Source organism: Aphelocoma coerulescens, chromosome 1A, assembly GCF_041296385.1.
Source record: "Aphelocoma coerulescens isolate FSJ_1873_10779 chromosome 1A, UR_Acoe_1.0, whole genome shotgun sequence".
Lineage (NCBI taxonomy): Eukaryota > Metazoa > Chordata > Aves > Passeriformes > Corvidae > Aphelocoma > Aphelocoma coerulescens.
This window is the reverse complement of record NC_091014.1, coordinates 982,922-1,001,111: the sequence shown is the minus strand read 5'-3', so window position 1 is coordinate 1,001,111 and position 18,190 is coordinate 982,922. Positions and strand designations below refer to the sequence as shown.

The following is an 18,190-nucleotide window of genomic DNA, read 5'->3' as shown; positions in this document are numbered from 1 at the left end:
GATCCCTGGGAAGTGTCCAAGGCCAGGTTGGATGGGGCTTGGAGCAACCTGGGACAGTGGAAGGTGTTCCTGCCCATGGCAGGGGGTTGGAATGAGATGACCTTTAAGGTCTCTTTCAAACCAAACCTTTCCATGATTCCATGAATGTCTAAGAGTGTGTGTGTCCAGCTCCCTGGAATGCAGCATCTTGTGCGTGCATACACACACACACAGACAAGAGCCATGGCCAGATCCAACAAGCTGGGACAGAACCAGCCCATGGGTGTGAGCCCACCTGTGTCAGCTGTAGGGACCTGGAAGGAGAAACCTCCTGCGCTCAGCAGCCCATGGGATCTGGCTGTTCTGGGGCAGAACAGGGATGGGAGCCCGGGAATGTTGTGGCAGAGGTCAGGGGTGGACAGAGGCAGCACTGGCTCAGCTGTGAGCAGGCAGGGCTGGCCCGTGGCCTTATACCACCTGGGACCTGCCTCCTTACCGCAGCAGTGCAAGAAGGATGCCATCTCATAGCTTTGTAAAAAATATGCTTTAGTGTTTGCTTTCTGCCGCAGGTACCACTACAGCATCTGGGCAGGATCCTTCCTGCAGGTCCAAGATGGCTCACCTCTCCCAGCCAGCTTTGTCCTGAAGGAGCAGTAGGAATGAGCAATGATCCATGTGGAATCATGTGGATTCTCCCATCCCTCCCCTGAGTGAAATGTGCAGTAGTGAGGGCTGAGCCAATGAAGATCCAGCCCAGATAGGCTCCCACAAGAAGGGAAGAGGCCCAGCTGCCCATCACCACATCTCTAGGGCACGAGAAACATCACTGTCCTCTGTGCAGGCCCCAGAGATCCAGAGCCAAGGGAAAACCAGGCTCAGGGTCCAGGCCTAGGCAGATGGGGGCTCCTCTTCAGTGCAGCTCTTCCCTTCATCCGAGAAATCCTTGCTTGTCTTCTGCAGGTCAAAGCTCTGGAAAGGAGCAGGACAAGGAACTGCTGAGAAGTGACAGAGACTGCAACAACAGTATCTGCTGTGGCTCTTTTAGACTCCACCTAGGGCACTGAGAGCTCTGGTGATGGTTCCCACTTCCCCCCCCCAGCCCAGACATGAGCAGCACACAAAGCCCCCGGGATCACCAGCAGAGGGCAAAGCTTCCCGTGCTGCACAGCGTCCCCCCTTTGCCACAGGGGAAAAAGCAGAACTGCTCATCCTTCAGGACAAGCAGGGACAGAGGCTTCCCTACCTCCAGCTCCCGCAGGACCTCGTCCATGAAGTCTCCCGAGTGCTGTTTGTAAGCCACGGCCAGCCTGATGGCGTCGTTGAAGAGCTGGTGAGAAGGACAAGGCCCGTCACTCACCGGATGGGGCACACGGGCATTGAGTTCCTGTAGCAGATGGAGACTGTTCCCACATCCCAAGGAAAAAAAAACCCTCTGCAACTCTCCATAGCCACCAGCTTCTCACATGGAGCTGAAGTGATGGACCGTTTTCCTGCTCTCTGTGCCCACAGCAGCCCCCGAGTCCCTGGGCTGCCGAGGGGCCTCATGGACACCAAGTCCAGCAGTCAAACGCCCATCTCACCTTCACCACGTTGGTGCCATCAGCAGCAGACACGAAGTAAAAGGGCAAACTGAACTTCCGAGCAAAATTGAAGCTTTTCTGGGTCACCTTCATATCCACTGAGGCAGACAAAGAAGACATGGTCAGTCAGACACGGCAGGAGGTCCAGAAGGTGGGTGTCTTCTGGGTGACATGTCAGCCACTGCTGACCCAGACAAGCCACAGCCCCAGCGACAGCAATCATGGACGGCTGGCTAGCATTCCTCATGGGAGGGAACCTTCCAGCCTCCTGCAGAGCCAGGTGAACAGTTTTGTCAGCAGGTGCATTGAGACACATCAGCACACAGGAGCCTGTGCAGGCTGAAGGAGCAGCATCAAGGCCATCCCTGACTGATCCAGGGAAGCTACAGAACAGCTTTTGCCTCCTTTTGCTGCCATTTTTGACCAGGTGCTGTTCCAACCACTTTTGGGTACTTGCTGGATAGAATGGGCAGTGTGGTAAGGACAGAATTGGAAGAACATCACTTGAATAAAACTGAAATGGATCAAATTTGCACTTTTAACTGCTGGCGACACAGGACAGGCACCTGTAAGACAGCAGGTGAGGTCAGCATAGTATCCAGCCCTGGAGGACTCAGGAAATCTCTGGACCCAACAGACAAGGGACATTTGTTCTCAGTCAGGACAGGAGCGAATCCCACCACAACCCTGGCAAGCTGGGAGCAGAAGGGACACTCACCATCAATCTTGTTGGCTACGACGATGCATGGAATCTCTGGGCGGAATTCCCTCAGCTCCTTGTACCAGCTGTTTAGGTTCTTATAGGTGACCTTCCGCTGCACATCGAACACCTTCCAAAAGAGAACCACCTATCCCGGGGCCAGCCCAGGACAGCTCTGACTGACCCAGGACAGCTCTGATCACTCTGTGGGGCCAAGCCCAGGCAGCTCTGACCAACAAAGGACAGAATCCAGAATGTTCCCAGGAAGACACGACAAAGGGAACTGGGTGTTATTAGAAATGGTGAAAGAGAAAGGGACAGTGTCCCCAAGCCCAGCCAGCAGGAAACAGCCCCTTGATGTCCTTTACACTGTCACTGTGTCCTGTGACAAGTCCCTGCCACCCCACACAGGGAGCAGGCACTGGGAACAGTTTGTGCCAAGCAGGGTCAGATGTGGCCTCCTCTGTTCTGACAACTAAACCACCAGTGAAAATGACTGGTGCTCCCAAGTGGTGAGGAACAGTGGAAAGTGAGAGCAACAGGACAAACCAGGAGATCTGAGCAGGTGAGGAGCCAAGGAAACTGGGAACAGGGGCAAACATGAAGACATTGAGAAGACATCAGAGCCAGGGGATAGAGGAAAGTGTTACCAGGAGAGACAGACCAGAGCTAACCAGGTCCAACTACAGGGGGTTTATCTGGTGAGAGAAGAAAGAACAATCTAGGAAAGTTTTTTAAACCACTGGAAGAGACAAGGAACACACAGCAGTGTAACCATAAAAGTAACACAAAGGCCAAGTGTCACTGAGACTATTCTGAGCCCAAATCCCATGGATCCCAGCTGAGACTCCCTCACCATGATGCAGGCGTGGGCCTGGTGGTAGTAGGAGGCGTGCATGCTCCGGAAGCGTTCCTGGCCTGCCGTGTCCCAGAAGTCTGTAACGCAAGAACAGCTCAGAATGACACAACTCACCAAGCTCTGTTCTTCTCACAACTTAACACCCAAGGGGAAAAGCCCAGCCCACCTGCTCAGGGACATAAATTGAGTTTCACCTCACCAATCTGAAACAGTCTAGGGTTAAGAAATTGTGCCAAACTGGGATCTTTTCTTAGTTGGGCTCAGCTGTGGGCTGTGCTGGCACTGGCCATCAACAAAGGAGAAGCCACCAGTGACACGAGTTTTATGGGACAGCAGGACCAAGACAGGCAGAAGTGCAAAGAGCAGTAGCAATGTGTGGCACTCTGTCTTTAGGGATGACAATGGGAAACTACCTAAAACTGCAGAAACTGCTGGACACTGCTGGTTTCTGGCCCAGTGATGGTCAGCCAGGGCCCTGCTGTGGGAAATGCTCCAGCTCCTCTTGTAGACATCTGACTCTGCTCTCCCAGGGGCAGGACTCACTCTGAAGTGCTGAAGGTAAGTCAGCCAGAGGCAAACAGGTCCCAGTCCCTTAAGTTCTGTGTACACCAGATATCATGGGGCAAACCTGGACATGACCATGCCTTTTGCTGTTGGTGCAGCTCAGGTGGAGATCCCCCACCTCTCACTGGGTTTGTAGGCTCACATGAGTCTGGTTTGCTGTATACATTTGAATAGCTTCAGTTAAGCACCTCAATGTAGTCACAACTCTTGTCAGCTGGACCCAAGCGTGGTGCTGTACCCAAAGCCAAACAAACCAGTTTCCTTAGGGATTCCTTTGCACTGATACTGTGTCTGACTGGACACTGTGTCAGACCTGTTGGACAGTGACCTTCTTAAACTGCCCAAATACAGACAGGTCCCTATCAGACCACATTTGCATTCACTGTCTGTGTCACAACAAAGATGTTGAACAGTGCCAGCCCCAACCCTGACCCTGAGGGACCCCTGAGGACCCCCACTTGTCCAGGTCTCCACAAGGACAACGAGCCATGACCAGTGACTCCATGCGGTCATCCAGACCACTGTTCATCCCCCGATTCTCCACCCATCCATCCAATCCCTGTCTCTCCAGCTCAGAGCCCAGGACATCACGGGGACAGTGCCCAACACTTTGCCAAGCCCAGGGGGATGAAGGCAGTCACTTTGCACCTGCAGCCCCGTCACAGAAGGGCACCAGTTCTGTCAGGATGTTGTAGTCTATCAAAACCCCTAAGCAAGATCCAGACCAAGGGGATCTCCAGTTCCCAGCTGTTCCCTCCGCCATGGCACCGCCTGTCCTCGGGAACACGGCATGCCCCCCCTGGCCCTACTCACCCACGCGGACCTCCTGCCCGCCCACCCGGGCGTGGTGCTGGTACAGCGTCAGGGCGAACGTGGAAAACTGCTGGGGGCGGCTGCGGCGCGTTAAGGAGCCGACGGAGAGGTGCAGACCCCGCTCCGCCGCGACCACCGGGCCAGGCCCACGCCGCTTCCCGTCGTGCCTGCACCGCTCCCCCGCTCCCCCGCTCCCAAGGATACAAGCCGTCGAGCAGGAACCGCTCCAGCAGCCTGCGGAGAGAGCACGCGCCGCCGTGAGCCCGCGGGACCCGCCGCTGCCCCCGCCCGTCCCCGCGGGGCCCTCCGCGCCCCACGCACTTGGACTTGCCCACGGCGCTGTCGCCCAGGCAGATGATCTTCACCGTCTCCTCAGCGCCGGCCGCGGCCTCATCGCGGTTCTCATCCGGGGCTTCCTGCCGGGCCCCGTCCCGGCCGCGCTCCTCCGCCGCCGTCGCCATGGCAGCGCCTGCGCGTCCTCCGCGCCGCGCGGCGAGTCCCGGCCCCGCCCCATCCCGGCCCCGCCTCATGCCGGCCCCACCGCCCTCGGACCCCGGCCCCTCCCCGCCCGCAGCCTCTGACCCCTGCCCTGCCCTCTCTGCGCCGGCGCCTCGGCCGCGCCGCTGGGCCCGGCCATGGCGGCCCCGCGCGGTGGCGCGCGGCGGCTGCAGTTGACTCTGGCGCTGCTCAAGCCGGACGCTGCGGCCCATCCGCTCGTGCACGAGGTGAGCGACGGCCGGGCAGGACCGGGCCGGGCCGGGCAGGGCACAGCAGGCCTCGCCACGGCCCGCCTTCTCCTCCCGCCCCAGCGCCTCCTCTTCCCGCAGGCTGTGCACGCCGCCATCCTCCGTCACCGGTTCCTCATTGTCCGCGCCAAGGAGCTGCGGTGCGGCCCGGAGCAGAGCCGCCGCTTCTACCGGGAGCACGCAGGTACGAGCGGGGCTCAGGGGCTGCTAGAGCGGGATGCTGACTTGGGCCGGTGCGCATGGGCCGGTGCCGACTCGGTCCATGTCTCTTCGCAGGGCGTTTCTTCTACCAGCGGCTGGTGGAGTTCATGGCCAGGTACCTGCCGCGGGTGTGCGGGGCGCGGGGAAGCCCCGCGTTGCAGGTGACCCGTGTGTGGAGGGGCTCGCTGGGATGTGCGGAGGTGGGAGGCTCTGGCCGCGGCAGGAGGAGTGTCGGGATGCTGCCCTAACGCGACAGCAGCGGTACCTGGTGGGTGGCACCCCCGAAGGTGGTGGAGGTCATCATTTGGAGTAGGTCACCAGTGCCGACGCCGTGGCGTCGGTGCCGTGGCAGGTTCGTGCCCCTCCCCATGGCCTGGCAAGGCAGGCCAGGGCCCGGCATGGCAGCCGTACTGTGCAGGTTCGTAAGGACGAATAACCTGTTTGTAATGAGCGCTTCTTCATCTTTTCTCCTGTTCTTCCTGGGCCATTGCCCCAGTGGCCCCATGTGGGCTTACATCTTGGCCCACGAGAATGCTGTCCCTCTATGGAGATCCCTGATGGGACCCACTAAAGTGTTCCGAGCCCGACACAGCGACCCAGACTCCATTCGAGGTGCCTACGGCCTCACGGACACCAGGAACACGACCCATGGCTCAGGTAGGCCTGGCATTCTTGGATGGCACTTGGGGAGGCAGGAATGATGGTGCTTTGTCTGCCTTTGCTTTAGTTCTGGGGCTCCAAATGAATGATTTGTTCCCTTCTGCACACCCCACGCACATCTGGCCAGGTGCAGCCTAGCCAGGTGCCTTTGGTGTGTTTGTGGTGGCAGACTGGCATCTCTCTCTCTCATTGCCTTTTCTTCTCTTTTGACAGACTCACCTGCCTCAGCCAGCAGAGAAATTGCCTTTTTTTTCCCCGAGTTCGATGAGCAGCACTGGTACGAGCAGGACGAGCCCCAGCTCCGCTGCGGGCAGCTGTACTACAGCGCCGAGGAGCGTGTGCACCGCGTGCTCAGGGCAGAGGAGGCAGAGGTGACCTGAGTTACCTGTGGTAGGGTTTGGTTTGCTGACCTGGCAGCATGTGTGGGCACTCTCTTGGGGCACCAGACACAGAGCTGTGCTGTGTTTTAGGGAGTGTGGGAGAGCGAAAGCCTCGTGCACATTGTGCTGCATGAGATTAGGTTGCGCTGCCTGGTATCACATTATTGGTGTAACAGGCAGATACTGGGGTGCTGTAGGAGGAATTCCCCCAGCAGTGCTCATGCTGACAGAGTCTGGCCATGCAGCTCACTGGCCCCTTGAGTTTGTTTGGGTGTGAACAGGACAGGTCAGTTTGTCAAGGGCCAGGTGAAGGATGAGTTGCTTGTTCCAGATCGGATTGGCCTGGGTTTGCTGATGGGAAGCCTCATGTTCTCCCTGCTGGCTGTTCCCACAGTGCCTTAGGGAGAAAAGAAGGAAAAAGAGCATGAAGAAAGGTATCAGCAGGGCAAGATGAACTGTCCTGTCCTCACTCACCTGCAGCCAGGCTGGGAAGTGAAGAGCTTTGCTAATAGCTCTTCATGTGAGACTTTGTGACGAAACACCTGAGGGCAGCTTGGAACCCTCAGTGTCCATGGCCTCACTGGGTGCTGGGGCAGTTCTGTGTCCTTGGGAAGTGGGATGGACAAAGACACTGAATTATCCATATATGTGATAGAATGATGATAAGGTGGTGCAGGAGGGCTTGGTTGGGAGGTACAGAGCCAGGTCCTGGAGTGCTGATCTGTGTTTCTCTCTGGGATGCTGTGTGAGATGTGTTCCTGGACGGGGTTTCAGTCCATTTATGCCATATCCCTGCGGGCTCCTTACAGTGCTGCCGTTTTAGTTACAGTGCCTTGTTGTACTGTGGGAATTTCTTTTGGGCAATCCCAAATGCTTGGGCTGGGGAAGGCATGCTGTGCTGTGCTTGGGGCAGGAAAGCTGAGCCGAGATTCACCAGTGCCGTGGTACATCACAGATCCAAGGCAGGGACTTTCTAGGTGCTTCCAGAATTCTGTGAGGTGTTGGTTAGTGACTGACAATGCTCTGTTGCGGAAGGCACTGCCCAGAGGTGCCGTGGTTAAACTCATCCGTGTTTGTGTTCTCTCCTCCTCCTGTCTGGGATCAAATGGTCATTGTTCTGTTCCAGGTACAGAGCCGGGGATCTGCGGGGCATCACTGCTGTCCCTGTCCTCAGCAGTGTCCAGAGTGGATCTGCTCAGGATCCTGTGTGTCTTCACAAAGGTCTGAGAGCTGCTGTCCCCAGTGCTGTTGATACTTTAATGACGTTGCATCAGTTGTTTTGCTGATTCCTGGAGGTTTAGCTTAGATCTATGTGTTTTTCTTTTAACTATTAAACTTCACTATTTTTCACCTTTTCTCTTTCATGTTGCACGTTCCTTTTTGGATATTACTTGGGAATATCATTAACTGATAATTCCTGGCTCACACTTCCCATTTTTAAAGTTTTGGTGTTTTTTCCTACTAACTTGCAGTGGTTACATTTGGGAAAGGGCCCCTTTGAACATTGCCAGTGCAGAGAACTCGTGACAGCAGGATTGTCACAGAGTGATGCCACCTCACAGCCTCTGTGATTCAGGTAGCTGCCAGGTGTCACCTTGACACTGCCCTGGCCCTGAGGTTGTACCTGAGCACAGGTGCTCAGACTGGGCAGTCCATTGCCCCAGACAGAGGGTTTATTGTGCAAATCTAAAGCTGTCCAGCAAACTTTATCAGAGACCTGAGGTTGAAACACTTGGTATTGGATGCAGGAAACAGTGTCAAAACTGATTTTTGGTCTCCAAGGAAGCCGTATGGAATGTCACAGGTAGTTCTGCTTTGAGGGCTCTTACCAAAGTGGGTTTGTGTTGGAGTGAAAGTTCCTCTGAACTCAGGCCCAGAGGGAAGCCAAAGCACGGGGGTTGAATTAAAACCTTTGGACAAGCTGACATCCATGAAGCCACACTGAAGTGAAATAGAAATACAGATTTTTAACTTCCGTAGAAATATATGCTAAGTGCCTTAAACATTAAAAAGCTGTAGCAGAGACCTTAAACACAGTTCTTGCTGCAGCAGTGTTACCTTTTCACAGAATTCTTTAGACTATATATAGATAGAATTACACTGTTCACATTTTTTAGATGGAGCGTTCACATAAACAATAAGAGCCGATAGAAACTGCATCCACAAATCTGTGTAATACCTATGTAGTACTTGTGTGAGGCTTACGACTGTTAGAATTAGACCAGGAGAGATTAAGAAAAGAAAAACTAGAATAATGTATTAATCTTATTGGTCAGTTAACAAATATAATCCACACTTCTGTAAGAAAAAATATATGGAGCATATAGAACATAGAGAAGAAGCTGGTTTTGCCTGCTGTTGCTGCCGCTGCTTGGCTTTATCATGTAACCCCCTTCGAACTCTGCCTTCAAGACAGCTGTGAGACTGTGAAATAAAGAACTTAGCAGAACAGCAGTCTCCTCTGCTCTTTTACCCTGGTCCAAGAAGGAAGGGTACCCCATCAAAAGCTCAACAAGGTTTGGTTTTTTCATTTTCTTTTTCCCCTCCTTGTAAGTACCTACGACATGGTTTTTCACTTTTCTGATGGTGCTTGCCCTATCCCAGGCAGTTTCTTGGGCTGAGCTGGATGGGCCTGGAGCAGCCTGGTGTAGTGGGTGACATCCGTGTTCATGGCAGGGACGTGGAGCTGGATGAGCTTTATGGTCCCTCCCAGCCCAAGCCATTCCATGCTGATGGGTGTGGCACCTCAGTATAGGTGTGAAGGGCAGTTTGAGATCCCTGTTTTTTCCTGGAAGCTGCAGGTCCCTGGCCCACTTGTGGCGTGGGTATGCAAGGGAGCACAGGTCTGTGCACAGGGCTGGTCACAGCTGTGTATCTGCAGCAGGTTCCACCTCAGGTGCTGCTGCAAAAGCACTGCCTGGGGCCACAAGGTCCAGCCCAGGCACCTGCAGAGACACCTCAGGTGTGGAGCTGGCCCAGGGAGTCTCACGGGCACATGTGAGTTTTGGGCATAAACTTGATCTGCTCTTGGAAGAATTGAGCAGGTTTGTCTCAGCACTGGAGGGGATGACATGGCTTGGCCTGGGAGGAAGGGAAGAAAAGGCTTCAGAGGGAAATCAGTACTGATCCCATCCCAGGCTGCTGATCCTAGCCCAGGCCTGGCCTCAGTCCCTGCCACCATGGGCAGAACCCTCTCAGCTGAGGAATTCCACTTGATTTATTGCTGTAACACAAACTTTTAGTTACTGCTTCAGATACCGAGGAAAACCCGAGATGACCATTAAAGAAACACCTGGGGAAACACCTTTCCTCTGCTTTCCCAGGTTCAGCTTCAGTCCAACATCTTTTCTTCCCTCTTTCCCTGCAGGTTCTGCCCAGTCTCTCCCAGTCCCTGGGGGAAGTGACATAGCACAGGGGGTTGGGGCTGGGCTTTGTTTTCTATTTGTCATTTCTTCCTCTTTCCTTCTTGTTTACTCTCTCATGGCACACCCACAGGCCTCAGTCCCTCAGGTGTGTACCTGCTCTGCCATGGTCCTCCCTGGGCTGATCCCTTCAGGGAGAAATGGGCCAATGGGAATTTCTTGAAGTTCGTAGAGGGAAATGCCATATCCTGCACCTGGGCAGGGGTATTTCCATTTCTCAACACTCACATGGGGGACCAGAGCAAAGTTGCAGAGAAGTACCTGGCTGTCCTGATGGGCCGTGAGCCACCCCTGAGTCAGCAATGCACCTCCATGGTCCCAGAGCATCCTCAGGTGTGGGAGCCAGAGCACTTGCCCACAGGTAGGGGAGACCCCCATCCCCTCCCTGGGGCACAGGTAAAGCCACATCTGGAGCCTGGCACCAGTTTCAGGCTCCCCAGTACAAGACAGCCTGGTCAGAACTGGAGACCAGCATGGGTTGATTAGGACATCTGAGAACCTGACAGGTAAGGAGAGGCTGAGGGCGGGGACTGCTCAGACTCAGGAGCTCAGTGGGGTTTATCAATGGGTAGAAATACCAGGTGTGAGCAGTGAAGGGAACTTCAGGTGTCCCAGGAATGGACACAAGGCAATGGAAACAATCTGAAACACTGGCAATTTCACTGAAGAGCCTCTTTTATTATTGTTATACTTCCAAGTGTGATAAAGTAAGGTCAGGAGCCCCTGTGCCAAGGCAGGGCTTTGGGCTGAATAATCTCCAGAGTTCCTTCTGTGCTCTTGAGACTCGGGTGCCTGTGGCACAGGCGAGCCTGTGTGCCATAGGTGTGGACCCTGGGCTGTTGCTGCACTGGCAGGGAATGCACAGGGGCCACCTGGGCAGCAGGTCGGGCCTCTCCTTCCTCCAGCACAGCTGTAATTTGTACTAGCCCCACCTTGGGAGGGCTGTGTTGCTGTTCAGTGTTTTCATCTCTGCAGCTGATCTGCCCTTTTACCAACAGCCTGTGTCCTCCTTTTCCCAGGTCTGGGGATGAGGATAAATGGATACAATGGAAATAAAGACAAAGTTATCGCTTCAGTGCTGACTGCACATGTCTCTGCTAAAGCTGCATCTCACTGTACAGAGCTAGAGACAAGGGTGTTGTAGGTTGCCAAAGATTTTGTGGATTTGATCTTTTATCAGGCTGGGGGTTTTCACATGGAAAAGACAGCCTGGGAAAGCAGCCACATAATCAAATCCCAGGCAAACAGAAGTAAGGTGTTCAGGGAAGACTGTGCCAGAGAGATCCAATCCATCCCCACACTGAAAGTACCGAGGAATAAACAAACAGTCATCTTGGATGTGAGGGTCACAATCCTGCTGTCCACAGTTTTCCCACAGAGCCGCTGTACTACGCAGGAGAACAAGGAGCGAGAGAAACACCAAACTGCAGGAAAAAATCCTCATAGATTGGGACTGTTTTCTCCCAGCATTCAGGTAATTGTCTTTGTTATTTGGAGATACAAAGTTTGGAGGTCAAATAAAGCAACAGAAAATCTTTGTGGCAGAGAAAAACAAGCCTGAGACAGGCCCAGGTCTCTGGTTTCAGCTTGGTCTGTACCTACAGATCAGGGATGGGAAAGGGGCAGCAAGGAGAAAAAAATGAGATAAATTGTGTTAAATTAAACCCTTTGGAAATTACAAATCAGAGGTGACTCAGCATAGGACCAAAGAGGCACCAGTATGACACAAACAAGTTATGTATGAGATATGCAGTGGTGTAATAACTGCTTCTACCTACTGTGGGGTATACCTGGTGTGGCTGGAGCAGAGCAGGAATTTGGGCAGGAGGTACAACCAGGATTGCAAATAGCCCTGGAATCTCCACACTGTATTTCTTGTTGCAAAACAGATGTTTTCAAAACACCTGTCATCCAGGTATTTCCCAGGGCCTGTCAATGCACTGGCCAATTGCTTACTGTTTTCTCTTTTTATTATACTTCAACAGTGTTGTGTCCACAGACATTTCAAACGTGGTAGGTCTGTGCAGACCTGGGCCTTCTTGCTCCAAGTGCCTCTAGGATGTGACTGATCCCAGGTGGTGTGAAGGAAGTGGCTGCCTTGAACTTTTACCAGCCCAGAACTTTTAACAGCCCACTGTGGGCCTTGTTTACATGTTCACAAACATGCCAGGTGAGCAGGTGAAGTGCTCTGGGCTTTTGTAATTGGCACTGGAACTCCTGTGGTCTGTTCCCCGCAGATAGCAGTCTGTGGGGAGTGGGACCAAGTGGGAAAACTGGGAACACAGGGAACTTCTCTCTCCAACTTCAGCCTCCTGGTGAAAGTGCACTAATTGGCCTCAGGGGCAGAGTTGGTGCCCACACCTGAATGAGGAACCTCAGAGCTGGCTGTGGGAAGAAGGATACAGGCAGCAGGTGCCACAACTGCCCAGGAAGGACCATGAGCAACCATGAGGCAAAAGTGACAGGAGAGAATTCCCTTAGTGCTTTCTGAGCACAAGTTGGCCAGGAAGAACCAGTGACCCCAGGGCTGGTGGCAGGAGCACACTTTCCATTTCCAGGCCCCTGTAGGTGTTGGACCTCTCCAAACTGCGCTGTGCAAGGGTGATGCCCCAGCGTGACAGGCCACTCACTTCATATGTGATCGCAGTGTTTGGGCTTCTGCAAACGTCAGCACATTACAAACACATGTAAATCTGGTCAGCTTTGGCCAGTTTATGGTAAGACCATAGAACTGCAACCCTTCTTGCCTTGTGTCCTTAAACAAATGTGTAAATGACACTGGACAAAATCTTGAAACTGTACAATTTCTTCAGACAAAAATCTCCTTGTCAAGTGTTGGCAGAGGACTCTGGCAGGAATCCATGACCTCTGCCACGAGACGTAGGGTGAGGCTGTTTTCCTGTCTTGGATAGGCCAAAGTGGAAATGCCAAATTTAGCTTACTCTTATTACTTGCCTGGTCCAGGTAACAGGTGGCCCTGACAACTTAGCTAAAAATAATTTGAAAAATCCTGAAGGAAGTGTTTACCCTGAGGAAATCATTGGGAGGACCCCCTGAAATATCACTCTTGAAACACCTGGTGAGAGTTTCATTCCAGCATCAGACTTGTGCCGGTGAGCAGGGGCTGCTTTGAGCAGGCCCTGGTAGCAGAGGTGACTCCAGCTGTATGTTCATCTGTGGGTGGGTGAGTGCTGAGTATCCCCAAGGTTCAAGTCCAGGGCCTCTCAGGGCCTTTATCCAGTGCCCAAAGGATTTTTCCCTGAGATCCAGTGAGGATATCTCCTGCTCCAGCTTGTCCCAGTTGCTTCTCTGGTCACCATGCAATTGTGAGAAGAGTCTGTACCCATCACCTCTCCCCAATAATACAAGGCATCTGCAGACCATGGTCAGAGCCCCCTTTTCCTTGTTCCAGCAACAGTGGGGCTTATGAGAAAATCCTACAGAAGAGTGCCCATGGAGAGTTTTAAAAAGTGGTGCTAGAATCACAGACTCTCAGATTGATTTGGGTTGAAAGAGACCTTAAAGCTCATCCAGTTCCACCCCCTGCCATGGGCAGGGACACCTTTCACTAGACCAGGCCGCTTTAAGCCCTGTCCAAGTCTTGGACACTTCCAGGGATGGAGAAACCCAACCTGAGAAGAAAAGGAGAACACATAAGCACAAGCTCTAGGTTGTATGAAATCTGTTGGAACTGCTGTCTGGGTGACATCTGCAGGACAGGACAGTTTTAGTGCCCTCAGAACTACATCTGAGACAGCCAAAACCACTGAGGTGAAAAACCTGACAAGAAGCTGTTGCAGCTGCGGGGAGAGTCATGGCTATTAACAACCCACTGAGCTCTGGAGCCAGGTGTGGCTGCAGGGATCCCAGGCCCAGAGGCTGCCTGGGCAGCAGCGGGGTGAGCAGAGATGAGGGCAAGGAGGGCACTCAGCCAGCACATGTCAGAGCAGCAGCAATGTCAGGGAAAGCACCTGCCTGGGCCACCAGGTTCAGAGGGTGGTGTGAAGAAGTCATGCTCTACCTAGGGGGCAGGGACAAGTGGAGTATCACCAGTATCTGTCTTGGCCCATGTCCTGTGGAACATGCTCATCTCATCAGTTGTAGGAAAGAGGTAACAGAGTGTGCTCCTGTCAGGGTTGTGGCTGACACAAGTCAAGGGGACCAGTGCTCCAGGGCAGGGCCAGAAGGACATGGACAGACTGGGAAATGGAGCTGGAAGGAACTGGTGAAATTCAACAAAGACAAATGCCAGGTCCTGTACCCAGTGCTCCCTGAAACAAAAATGCACCAACAATCTCAGGAGAGGTCAGTGAAGACCCCCCAAAAAGGCTGGGGCTGGACCCCCATGCTGAGAGCAGGGGCTGGAAGTGCTGAGTGGATTCTGCCAGCAGGAGGAATGGCTTTGGGGACACCAAGCAACCATTTGTCTGCCAGTCCCTACAGGGAGATTATCCCAAAACCAGTGCCATGCTCATTACAGTGGGACATGGAGGGAGGAGGAGGGGTGGCAGGCAAAATCCAGACAAAGTCCACCATTTTCTTGTCCCCATCCTCAAAGGAAGCATTTGTGCTCATATGGCGACCAGGACCAGCTGGCAGTGCTGCTGCAGGGAGCTGTAATACAAGCGATGGTGGTTTCTGCTGGACAAAGAATTCTTGTGCATCCCTCAAAACAAGCAGGGAAACAGGACTGGGAGAAGTTCCTGGTGTTACAACAGTGCACTTGGATCTGGGAAGTACAACACATGCTTGGAGAAGGTAAGTTAAGAGTCTGATTTTCAGAAGTGTTGAGTATTTATAGGATCTGGGCCCAATACTGAAGGCTGCACACCCAAATTGAGGTATTTGGTTTAAAAAACAACTTCCTTAACATTTCACAAGTTCATGGAGATTTGATTTACTGCTGGACACCACTGGCCAGGTTTGATATCCATCAGGAGACTAGAGGGGGACACAAACTGTGGTATTTCTTATCCTAAAGGCTGTACTGAAGACGTGGACTACCAGAACTGAAGTTTCTGGCATCCTGGGAGATTTCAGTATGTTTTAATATTTGTGCCAAGTATTGATGGTCTCAGTGTTGGAAAAGTCCCTTTTCAAATATCAGAGTGGGAGGGGGTTTCTCCAAGTGCTGCCAGCATGTGCCTTCCCTACAACCTTGTGAGAGAGGCCAAGTTGTATTGGAATGCCATGGCACTGAGTTTCTGTGTGAAACAAGGAAATGCTCATCATTGCCACAAGAAAGAGGTGCAATTTTGTAAACTCAAAGCAAACGAGTGAAAAAGTCCCATTATTGTGACCCCCTCTCCCCGGCCAGCTCAGCTGCCCTGCCTGAGAGCTGCTTGAGAACAGGCAGAGCCCAGAGTGACTGCACACACAGGACGCAGAGTTACAGCCACATGCACACACAGGGTCACAGTCACAGCTGCTCTTTTTTTACCACCTGCTGCTTATCTTTTTCAGCCCCAGACACCCTCTGACCCGCATTTCCCCTCACTGAGGCTGCTGCTCCCTTGGTATCTGTGCTGGATTTCCACACAGGGTGTTCATCCCATTCTAGGGTTGTAGCCTACACTTTCCCTGCTTCCCAAAAGGCATTACTGCTCGGGCTCTCATCTCTTGACATTCCAGATCCAGAGCTTATGCTTGGACCATCTCCTACTGCTCCATCATCAGGAACAGAAGCTGCAAGGACATCGCAGTGAAGCAATACTGCTTCCCTGCTGCAGAAACATCACGGTGCTGTCTCGACCTCCAGACTCACTCCCTGTGGCAGTCCTCATGTTTCCTGGGGTTCCCACTTTACATTTCCATGTCATTACATGGTGAACTCCATCTAAACTTACTCCTTCTACCAGGAATAGCTCCAGGCTCTGAACGGGCAATGTTCACCCAGCCTGAGTCAGAGCCATGTGTGCCGGTTTGGCCAAATTTAGAAATGTATCCCCTGAAAGAAGGCAGGTTACAAACCACTCCTCCCCCACCACTTTTTCCTCGAAGGAAAGTGAAAGAGATAACAAATAATGCTAAATATTACAATCTCTCACTGTGGAGAAAAACCTTGGAAAATGTTAAGAGTCTTCCCTTTGGTCTCCCTCCTCCTCAGAGCTGGGACTTGGCCCAGGTCCAGGCCCTCTGTGCTTGGTGGAAAGTCCTCCTGATGTGTTCTGATAATGAAGCAATCCAGCAGAAAAAAGGGAAAAAACAAAGACCCAGGAAAACAGAAGTTCAACTCTCCATCTCTCTCTGGAGAAAAAGAAAGCTGAACACTGCCTGGAAAGCAAGCTGTCGCCTTCTGCTCCCACCGCTGCAGAAACAGACCAGTTTTTTCTCTGTTTTCACGAAAACATGAAAACAAACTGCAAAATTGCTTTGAAAGTTTTGGTCCAGTTTTTCTCGTCTCAGGCTCAGTTTAAAGGCATAGAAAGGCACAAAATTAATTTCTGGGCATAGGGCAGCAACATGGGCTACACATCATAATGTCACCCCAAGACATCATGTCACTACCAAGCCCTTCCGGTCAGTGCCCCTGCCAGGGCTATGTCCCACCTGTCCAAGTCCTCTTCCAGGCCTCTGGACCACATAATCTCCTCCAGAGAGCTCTGCACTGGACTGGGTGGGCATGGTTAGCACAGGTGGTGAGAGCACAGGGGAGTGTAGGCACCAGCTGTGGTGCTGCCGGTCTGGCCAAAGGCAGCATCACTGCTCTCCATCTCTGCTGGCACCTCACAGCCCTGCAACAGGTAAAATGGGGCTGTAGGAAGGATTGGGGCCCAGGAACTGCAGCTCCCAGCCCCTCTAGCATCCTCCTCCCATGCCCAGATGCTGCAGCCCAGGTGCCCAAGAGCTGCAAGGCTGGAGTGGAGTCTGGCACTGGTCTGCACCTGGCACAGCCTGGAGCAAGATGGGAGGTCAGCGTGGGTCCGGTGTCAGATGGGCTTGGTCCCGTGGGCTCAGACCCCACTGGTGCAGGCTGGTGGGTGCTGCTCCTTGCTCCTTGCTCCTGTCACAGAACAGGAGCCACCTCTGAAAGCCTCTCCCCAGGGCCCCTGCAGGGTTAAAAGCTTCTCCTGCGCTTACAGCATCAAGGACATGTGAGCTTCTCCTCATGCAGGTAAGAAACCAGGCAGCACCTGGGACATGGCTGAGACATGGAACATAGGACAGCACCTGGGGACAGCTTACTAAGGAGTAGGTGCCATCCAGTCTCTGCTCTTGGCTGTGGAGGTGAGGAGGGGTGAGAGGACAGGGCTTCACCAGGTCCCTGTCATGCACTGCTTGGGGGGAAGCTGGTGCTGGCCCCCAGGGCTCCTGGGTGGTCTGGGCAGGCTGTGGCTGCTGCTTCTGCCTCCAATAGAGGCATCCAGTCCTTCCCAAGAGAAATGAATCCCGTGTTGTTATCTGCTCCCTCAGTTCAGCCGTACCCTCACATCGGGCTTTGGCTGTGCCCAAGGCTCAGGACCCCACCTCCCAGTGCTGTATGCTCCAGGCTACCTGCTCTGCTCACCTGAGTATGGATGCAGTGGCTTGGCGAGGAGAACTGCATTCTCCTGCAGGAGCAGCTTCCCTGGCGGGTACAGAGCACATATGTGCTCCTGCACGAGGAAGGGTGACAGAATGGTCCCCAAAACGCTGGAGCTATGCAGAAGGTCCCCTGCTTCAGGGAGTGCACCAGAGCAGGGCTGGGTCTCCGGCTCATATGTCACCATCACAAGGGTCCCTCCCATCTCCCGAGGGAAGGACAGGAACCTGACTGGCACTGGTGGCAGCTGTGTTCCCTCTTTGCTCCCCATCCAGTCTGTCTGGGCAGAGTGTGTGTACCTGCGCTAGTACCTGCACAGGGAGTTACCATGAGAAATCGCCTTCAGTGCAAGTGAGAGAGGGAGGAAAAGGGTCGAGCAAGTCAGAGGCTCTTTCCAGGCTCATTCCTGTGCAGTCGAAGGGAGACAGGGAGATTCTCCTCCCACATCTTCCTATTCCTTGGTGCGCAGGATGTCTGAAGACAAATGGATTAAATCTGGCATCTCTGAACTGTGGCTGTGTTTGCTGACTGCCACATCACTCCAGGGTGAACTGTCAGGGTCATTCCTCTGCACATTCTTGTGGCTGCTCCGCAGCCCTGGAGTTCCATGTCCAATCCAGCCTGGATTTGTCAGCATGGGGAGGGCACCAGCTGAGCTCTCCAGCCCTTGCTGCCCCTCCTGCAGTGACATTAACCATTTCCTGCATTCTGTGAGACACAGGGTCACTGCTGTGCACCCATGGTCCACGCAGGGCTCAAGGTTA

The 18,190-nt window shown here is 53.4% G+C and overlaps 2 protein-coding genes and 1 long non-coding RNA gene across 4 annotated transcripts; 2 read left to right on the top strand and 1 right to left on the bottom strand.

Moving 5' to 3' along the window:
• Positions 1-508: 508 nt before the first annotated feature.
• On the bottom strand, positions 509-5,219 carry LOC138120493 (rab-like protein 2A). 2 transcript variants are annotated; one of them, XM_069033236.1, is made up of 8 exons: positions 4,817-5,219; positions 4,700-4,729; positions 4,496-4,575; positions 3,116-3,195; positions 2,278-2,389; positions 1,560-1,657; positions 1,223-1,363; positions 509-948 (listed from the first exon to the last, which is right to left on the bottom strand). In XM_069033236.1, the coding sequence occupies exons 1-8, from the start codon at positions 5,203-5,205 to the stop codon at positions 868-870; spliced, it is 1,011 nt and encodes a 336-aa protein (XP_068889337.1). In that variant the 5' UTR covers positions 5,206-5,219; the 3' UTR covers positions 509-867. The 2 variants fall into 2 exon arrangements, with proteins under 2 accessions (XP_068889337.1, XP_068889347.1); XM_069033246.1 differs by having other exon boundaries at positions 1,223-1,306.
• On the top strand, positions 3,202-4,387 carry LOC138120513 (uncharacterized). The gene is made up of 2 exons (XR_011155878.1): positions 3,202-3,676; positions 4,254-4,387. It is a non-coding gene; the product is annotated as an uncharacterized lncRNA (long non-coding RNA).
• A 348-nt stretch (positions 5,220-5,567) lies between the features above and the next one.
• LOC138120506 (nucleoside diphosphate kinase 6-like) lies at positions 5,568-7,837 on the top strand. The gene is made up of 4 exons (XM_069033260.1): positions 5,568-5,794; positions 5,939-6,099; positions 6,316-6,473; positions 7,609-7,837. The coding sequence occupies exons 2-4, from the start codon at positions 5,946-5,948 to the stop codon at positions 7,732-7,734; spliced, it is 438 nt and encodes a 145-aa protein (XP_068889361.1). The 5' UTR covers positions 5,568-5,794; positions 5,939-5,945; the 3' UTR covers positions 7,735-7,837.
• The last annotated feature ends 10,353 nt before the right edge of the window (positions 7,838-18,190 follow it).